General features: G+C 55.0%; 1 protein-coding gene across 1 annotated transcript; it reads right to left on the bottom strand.

Annotated features, from left to right (window-relative positions):
* Positions 1-1,058: 1,058 nt before the first annotated feature.
* MAP10 (microtubule associated protein 10) lies at positions 1,059-6,461 on the bottom strand. The gene is made up of 3 exons (XM_032183850.1): positions 6,048-6,461; positions 5,762-5,869; positions 1,059-3,615 (listed from the first exon to the last, which is right to left on the bottom strand). Exons 1-3 carry the CDS (start codon positions 6,459-6,461, stop codon positions 1,183-1,185), a joined length of 2,955 nt encoding a protein of 984 aa, XP_032039741.1. The 3' UTR covers positions 1,059-1,182.
* Positions 6,462-8,508: the final 2,047 nt, after the last annotated feature.

The following is an 8,508-nucleotide window of genomic DNA, read 5'->3' on the forward strand; positions in this document are numbered from 1 at the left end:
AAGTAGAATAAGGAAGTGAACACGTCAAGGAGTGGCAAGAGGCAACGAAAGAGATGTAAAAGCAAAGGCAGCAAGCTTGAGCTCTCATCAGATTCAAGTCAAAGACTGTCTCTGAAATTTGTAACAGGGATACGGACAGACTCTAAAATAAATAAAAACTCAGTAGTAAAACAGCAGATAAGACATAAGTCCAGTGATTAAACAGGAACTCAAAAACCAAACCAGAAATCAAAAGCTAGCATCAGGTGGTAGTTCAGCCATTGTAATAGAAAAGGGGATGTGGCATACAGCAGTTCAGCCAACAGAACAGAAAAGGAGGTGGCAAATTCTTCATTATCGTGAATCTTTAAATCAAGATGTAATATGCTCATTTGTTCAAAGTTTCTTGACTGTGGGTCCAGCCCCTCCACTCCTTCTCCACTGTCGGAGAATGCAATCAGGGAGTTGTGAAGCGTGGAAAATTTACTGCCCTCTCTTTCCTACTCTTTGCACACCCTTACTCTTCAAGGTCAAGTAGCTTCCATCAACTCCTCGAAGCTCTCCCAGATAATATAGATTTACAGTCATCAATAATTCTTAAACTATTTTATAATCACGAAAATCTAACTTCAATGAGAAACTTCAACCTACAATAATGGAAAAAGGGCTCACCTAGTTCTGATCACTATATTTAGTGACAGAACAGTGAAACAAATGCCTCGTTATACCAATTAGCTGATAAAAGTATGTGCTGCTATTGGCTGTGACTGTTTTGAGCAACTATTTGTAATAAAACATGGAGCTATTTTCACGAGGGAGAAAAACTTAATGTTCAGCTAGGAATGCATTTTGTACTTGGCTGTTTCTGTAACACATTACTTCTACCCTGGATAAGTTTTATGAGTGCTGCATTCGCTGCTTCTGTTTTCTTTTCTGCTTTTGACAGCAAGTTTTTTTTCCTGTGCTGTTCAGATTACTTTTGTGTTAGGATACTGATGTTGATGCCGGGCTCTAAATACCAATCAAGATCCACCTGTTAAGAGATTCTAGTAGTTTATTTGAAAAGCTCTTAAGTAAATTAACCAATATATTAAATGTGCATGATGTGGTCTTAAATTAGCTTGTATTACTTGTAGCTACATGTAGCACTTCATACAAATAGTTTAAATACCATATTTTAATCCAGGCAGTGACAAAGTGTGATTACATTGTATATCCTGGAAGATTGTTTATTACAAGTTCACTGATGTCTTTATACTGATTAGGAACGTGTAGTTGTCCCAAGAAATCACCATCTTTGTCTGACAAACTGTTTTCCAGTACATGAAGTTCAAGATCAGACAAGTTGGGTGGCAAGTAAGAGCTAACTTGAGTTAGTGACTGGCTTTCTTCTGTGGAGGCCTGCCCCTTTCCTACATTCTGATCAGTATCAGTGCTAACTTGCTTGCTTCTCGGTGTAGATGCTTGTTTAATATGCTGATCAACTCTGTTCTTGTCCTTATTGATCCATTCGGCTTCCTGCTCTTCATCTAATAACCTTGCCTGAATGGAGGCATCATTAAGTACATCAACAGATTCACCACTAGTTCTTTTGCTGTTTATTAACTTGCGGTTTCTCTTCAAAGAGTGGACTGGGGATGAAGCTGACTGCACTGGAGTAAGATCTGATGTACTTTCAGCTCTTTGACTTGCCTTTGAAACTCTGGACCTGATGGATTCCGGTTCTGTATCTGACCAAGGTTGCTTTGGGCTTTCAAGCCAGAGGGGTTCAGGACTGCTGTCAAAAGCTTCCAAGTCTCTGCCTGTACACTCAGCACTGGTGAAATCTTCTGAATAGGCTGTGTTGTCAGGACTAACAACAAAGTCGTCTGAGTATATGAGTTCAGAGTTCTTCTCAACACTTGTGCTGGGGCTTGGTTTGTGATCACTTACAACAAAAACATCATCGTGCTCTGTGGTTTTACGATGACGTAAGTGTATTTCTTCCTCATTACCATTACTTCCCTTCCCATTAGCATCTGATGGGACAGCTGCTGGGAGATGGACTTTCAATTCCCTCTCCTTGCAAGCAGACTTTAATATGGTTTCTCCCAGTAAGGGGGCTGCAGTTACTTTGCGTGTATGTTCTTCATTTGCAATCTCATTCTTCCTCAACAGCCTTTCAACAGCCTGCTTCTGCAGGTCAGGGGAAACATCTCCTGTGCTGCTGAAGTCCTCTTTGAGAGTGCTGTTTTGTAACGAAGTCTCAACAATTTCATCCAAATGACCATCCTGCTTTGAACTGTCTGCATTGCTACAGTGCTTGTAAGGAACCCGGTGTTTTTCTCCAGCATTTCTGAGCAGCTTTCTTTTGGATGAAGGGCTCCTCTCCTTCAACATCTCCACTCGCTTTTTTCTGTACTGCTCTCTCTGTTCAAGCTGTATCAGCTTATCGGGGTTGGTCTGCTGCAGCCGTAGCCTCAGCGTGTTTGTCAGCCCATACAGCAGTTTCCTTCTGGGAGCTCGGTTCTCCTTAGTCTCGCAGTTCCTTTCAGATCCAGTCTCTCCCTGGGGTGCAGCTTGCTTAGGTCTTCTCACAGCCTGTGCAGACTCCTGGGTGGTAGCTGCCTGCTGGCCTTGCTTGAAGGGAGCGCTGGCAGCTCTGCTGTTCCCCTGGGATCTCACAGGTTCCTCTGCAGCTTTGCGGACAGGGGAGCAGCCGGGGGGCTGTGGATGGGTGCTGCTGCCCTTTGGGGCCTGGTAGAGCGAGGCCAGATTTGGGTGGCCGGCACCCAAATCTGTGTGGCCGGTGAGCAGCGACAGCTCTGCCAGCAAGGCGCTGAGCAGCGGCAGCTGCCCCAGGGTGGCAGGGGGCTGCCGGGGGTGCAGCAGCGAGGGCCCAGCGCTGGGCTGCGGGGGGCTCTGTGCTTCGCCGTGCTCCTGCGGGCTGTGCACCACCACACGCTCCTCTGGCCCCGCCGCTGCTGCTGGGGGACGCGGCCGGGCCGGCTCGCAGCGGTAGTAGAGCACGGGCGGGCAGATGATGTTGCCCCCTGCCTCTTCCTCTTCTTCCTCCTCAGAGGAGGAAGAGGAGAGGTGCGGGGATGCAGCAGGGGGGGCGGCCGGGCTCCCCTCCCCGCCGTCCCGCAGCCTGCTGAGGCGCACGCCCAGCGCCAGCTCCCCGACGGGGCGGCCGGCGGCGTCCCGCAGCGGGAAGCGGCCGCGGCGGCCCCAGCAGGAGCCCGGCCCGGGGGAACCCCGCAGCCGGGCGGCGGCGGGGGCGAGCGAGAGGCGGCAGGAGCCCAGCAGGCGGGCGGGCCTCGGGCCGGGCAGCGCCAGGACCAGGGCGCGCAGGGGCTGGCGGCGGAGCGCGGCGCGCAGCGAGCCCCGGCGCCAGCGGAACAGGCAGCGCTTGCCGCGGCCGAAGGGGAAGAGGAAGGGGCGGCCCGGCAGCGGCGGCCGGCGCGGGGAGGAGGCGGCCGGGGGCAGCAGCAGCAGCGGGGGGAAGTCGAGGAAGCGCAGCGCCACCGCCGGGCGCAGCGCGGGGCCCGGCGCCGCCAGCCGCACGGCCGCCACCAGCAGCTCCAGGCAGTACAGACCCTGCCCGCCGCACCCCGGCATGGCCGCCCCCGTCCCGCGGCTCCTCCGCGCCGCCGGCTGTTACCGCCAGCAACGCGCCCCTGCAAGGCGCGCTGGGAGCTGTAGTCCTGGGCACGGCCCTGTCACGGAACCACGGAGCCCTCAGGGGTGGAAAGGCGCTCCGAGATCACCTCCTCCAACCACCCCCCTACTACCATTGTCACCCACTACATCATGTCCCTAAGCACCACGTCCAACCTTTCCTTAAAACCCCCAGAGGGTTCGTGACGCCACCACCTCCCTGGGCAACCCGTCCCAGTGCCTGACTGCTCTTTCTGAGAAGAAATGTCTCCTCACTTCAACCTGAACCTCCCCTGGCACAACCTGAGGCCATTCCCTCTAGTCCTGTCACTAGTTATCTGTGAGAAGAGGCCGGCCCCCAGCTCCTCACACCTTCCTTTCAGGCAGTTGCAGAGAGCAATGAGGTCTGCCCTGAGCCTCTTCTTCTCCAGACTAAACACCCCCAGCTCCCTCAGCTGCTCCTCACAGGCCTGGTGCTCCAGGCCCTTTGCCAGCTTCGTAGCCCTTCTCTGAACACACTCCAGGGCCTCAATGCCCTTCTTGTACTGAGGGGCCCAAAGCTGAACACAGCACTCGAGGTGTGGCCTCACCAGAGCAGAGCACAGGGGGACGATCACCTCCATGCTCCTGCTGGCTGCACCGTTCCTGATACAAGCCAGGCATGCTGGATGTCTTTCTGGCTACCTGGGATCACTGCCGGCTCATGTTCAGATGAGCATCGACCCTCCCCGATCCCTTTCCTCTGCTCAGCTTTTGAGTCACTCTGTCCCAAGCCTGTAGCACTGCATGGGGTTGTTGTGGCCAAAGCAGAGGACCCGGCCCTTAGCCATGTTGAACCTCATCCCCTTGGCCTCTGCCATTGATCCAAACTTTCCAGGTCCTTATGCTGAGCCTCCAAATGTACAGTGTTGTGAAGTAGGAGTGGAGTTAGTCTGGAATTAGTCCCCAGGGCCATGACTCTCGGGGTCCTGGGCACTCACCAGCCACTGCCACCTCCCAGGGCCATGGGCACCCCCAGGAAACCTCAGTGGGACACGGGCACCCTGCCAGGATGTGGTCTCTCCTCCTGGGGCATGGGCGCCTGGGCGGCACCTCACAGCTCTTCTCTCCCGGCCCAGCTCCCTCATTCCTCTGCAGGTGTGTTCTCTACAACGCACACCCAGCAGCCCTCACTTGCCCCACTGCCTCCCATGTGGCTGCTGCCCCAAGCCCCTTGGTACCAAAAGGACACACACAGGTTGTGTAGGGATGATCTTTATTGAGCTGGGAGAAGTGGTCTGCTACCAACAGAAATTTTCCAGAGTCTCCCAGCCAGCTCTGCTGCACACGCGTGCTCCTGCTGTCCTCTGTGGAGCAACAAAGCAGAGCCACGTCCTTTGGGATGCCAGTGGCACCTCAGGGAGGATGGAAACGGAGAATTCTCCTCAGAGGTCCTCATGAGATGAATGGCGAGTCCCCGCTGGCTGTTGTTCTGGCAGGGCGTGGGCAGCCCAGCAGGGGACAGCTGGCATTGTCGGTGGTGCCCACGCAGGGAGGAGGTGTTCAGGGCGATGTTGGCATCCAGTTGTCAGGGGAGATGCCTTCAGCGCAGCGAGAGCCTTCGGAGGGCTGAGGTGTGTCCTGCCTCACCGGCTCGCTGTCAATCTGAAGAGAATTGACTGTCAGGTGGCTGAAAATGCTGTGCTACAATTATTAGCCAGGCACTTCCTTCCACCTGCCCCTTTTCCCAGTGCGATGCCTACCCTCTCACGGGCCTGAAGGTCCTAAGCCCAAGGGCTGCCCCAGCAGGTCATGGGCATTCCCTGGCCACTGCCATCTTACAGGGCCGTGGGTGGTGGCCGGGCCACGCGCCCCTTTCCCTGGGTCATGGGCTCCTCCTATGGGGCAACCCCCAGCCACGGGTCCCGAGCTCCTCTCCCCCCTTCTCCTGGAGCATCAGCCTCCCCAAACCCATGGCCAGCAGCACTCACTCGCCGCGCTGCCTTTCCTGTCACCGGTACACGGGATGCACGCTCTAGATGAATTTGCGGAGGGCACACACGGGGGCTGTTCTTCTCCCGTGCTTGTTTTGCGCCTTCTTCCTCCGACGTGGCAGCCCAAGCTGTTGCAGGCGGAGCTGGTAGAGGCGCTTCAGGCACCTCACCATGATGGCAGTGTTGGCCTCCATCCGGCAGAGCAAGGCGCCATCATCCAGAGCGTCCTTTCCCCGGCGGTCTGTCCAAAAGGAAGCTGAGGCCCGCCGGCCCGTGCCCTGGAAGCAACAAGAGAAGTGGCACAGTGAAGGGCAGGGACGAGGGCTCACGAGGTGGCGAATTGTCCTGCTGGGCTCGGCTTCCTCTGGAGCTTCCAGCCTCGTAGGACTGCTCCGGGCAGCCGTGGGGGCTCGCCACAGCTGGCCCTTTCCTGCACGCGGCGTCTCCAGCACTCACCTGTCTGAGGCGTCTCTTTACTCTTCTCCAGAGGCTGTGGGCAAGCAGCCCCACGCCAAGGAAGCAGATGGTGTCCCAGTGAGTGCACAGCAGCCAGACCCTCCTGCCCAGGGCAAGGTGTTCCCAGAAGTGGAGCAGGGGGTAGGGCAGGTCGGAGGGCTGGCGCTCGGTGCCGACGGGACGTAGCTTTGGGCCCTCTGAAGGGTCCACGGAGTTCAGCCTGAGCCGGATCCAGCTGGGGCAGCTGGAAAGGCCGAGGCTGCAGGGCCAGTTGGAGACCTGGTGCTTGGGGCCTAGGCTCCGGCTGACCCTGACCCTTTCCCAGCAGTGGTGGCCGCAGAGGCCAAGGCCACATGCCTGGAACACAGCCACGGCCAGAGCCGTGACCAGGAGGAGAGCCAGGATGAACTTCATGCTGCTCTCTCCTGATGAACACAAATCGACACTGGGATGGCTGTCACGCTGAGCAGAGCTCCAGCAGTGACCACCAGCGCTAGCAGCAGAGACCAACAGCACTAGCGGCAGTGACTACCAGCACTAGTAGCAGTGACCAACAGCACTAGAGGCAGTGACCAACAGCACCAGTGGCAATCACCAGCAGCACTAGCGGCAGTGACCAACAGCACTAGCAGCGGTGCCCAGCCGCAGCCTGCTTTTATACCCAGCCCTGTCTGAGGTCACAGGGCCTGTCGCCTGGAGACAGGCAGGCAACAAAGGCCATGGCGAGGCTGGGGAGGACGCGGGCAGCTGGGCTTCGAAGCCTGCTGCTGCCACTGCAGTCTGCAGAGGGGGTCTGTCTGACCAGCGGGGCGGTGGGCCTGAGCCCCCCCGTGTTTGGGACTGTGCCCTGGATTTCTCAGTGAGAGGGAGCCGTGGGCAGAGCCACATCCAGGCTGGGCAGCCGTGGCACGGTTCTCCTCAAAACCCTCTTGGGGGCAGAGCGGAAGCCCCTATCAAGAAGAAAGCCCCAAAATGGCTGTTGGTTGAATAAAATTGTAGAATCATTAAAGTTGGAAAATGTCTCCACGATGATCTGCTCCAACCACCCCCCTACTACCATTGTCACCCACTAAACCGTGTCCCTAAGCACCACGTCCAACCTTTCCTTAAAACCCCCCAGAGGGTTCGTGACGCCACCACCTCCCTGGGCAACCCGTCCCAGTGCCTGACTGCTCTTTCTGAGAAGAAATGTCTCCTCACTTCAACCTGAACCTCCCCTGGCACAACTTGAGGCCATTCCCTCTAGTCCTGTGTCCTGGTTTCAGTTAGAACAGAATTAATTTTCTTCCTAGTAGCTGGTGGAATGCTCTGTTTTGGCTTAGGATGAGAAGAGTGCTGATAACACCCCGATGGTTTAATTGTTGCAGAGCAGTGCTTATACCAAGCCAAGGACATCTCAGCCTTTCGCTCTGTCCTGCCAACAGGCAGGCTGGGGGTGCAGTAAGAGCTGTGAAGGGACAGACCCAGGACAGGTGACCCAAACTAGCCAAAGGGGTATTCCATACCATCTGACGTCATGCTAAACAATATATAGGGGTGGCTAGCCGGGGGGAGGGGGCCGGACTGCTCGGGGTTAGGCTGGGCATCGGTTAGCGGGTGGCGAGCAATTGCATTGTGCATCACTTGTTTGTACACATTATTAGTAGTAGTACTATTATCACCATTGTATTATTATTATTATTATTATTATTATTATTATTATTATTATTATTATTATTATTATTATTATTATTATTATTATTATTATTATTTTCCTGTCTTATTAAACTGTCTTTATCTCAACTCACGGGCTTCACTTTCCATTTCTCTTCCCCGTCCCAGAGAGGGAGGGGGAGGGTGAGCGAACAGCTGCGTGGTGTTTAGCTGCCGGCCAGGTTAAACCACGACAGCCTTCTTGGCGCCCAATGTGGGGCTCGAAAGGTTGAGATAATGGCAGATCTGACCAGAGCGTGTTAAACTAAAATTGGTGTAAGTATTATTACAGAATCACAGAATTTCTAGGTTGGAAGAGACCTCAAGATCATCGAGTCCAACCTCTGACCTAACACTAACAGTCCCCACTAAACCATACCCCTAAGCTCTACATCTAAACGTCTTTTGAAGACTTCCAGGGATGGTGACTCCACCACTTCCCTGGGCAGCCTGTTCCAATGCCTCACAACCCTTTCAGTAAAGAAGTTCTTCCTAACATCCAACCTAAAACTCCCCTGGTGCAATTTAAGCCCATTCCCCCTCGTCCTGTCACCAGGCACGTGGGAGAACAGACCAACCCCCACCTCGCTACAGCCTCCCTTGAGGTACCTATAGAGAGCGATAAGGTCGCCCCTGAGCGTCCTCTTCTCCAGGCTGAACAAGCCCAGCTCCCTCAGCCGCTCCTCGTAGGACTTGTTCTCCAGGCCCCTCACCAGCTTCGTCGCCCTTCTCTGGACCCGCTCAAGCACCTCCATGTCCTTCTTGTAGC

Source organism: Aythya fuligula, chromosome 3, assembly GCF_009819795.1.
Source record: "Aythya fuligula isolate bAytFul2 chromosome 3, bAytFul2.pri, whole genome shotgun sequence".
NCBI classification, from domain to species: domain Eukaryota; kingdom Metazoa; phylum Chordata; class Aves; order Anseriformes; family Anatidae; genus Aythya; species Aythya fuligula.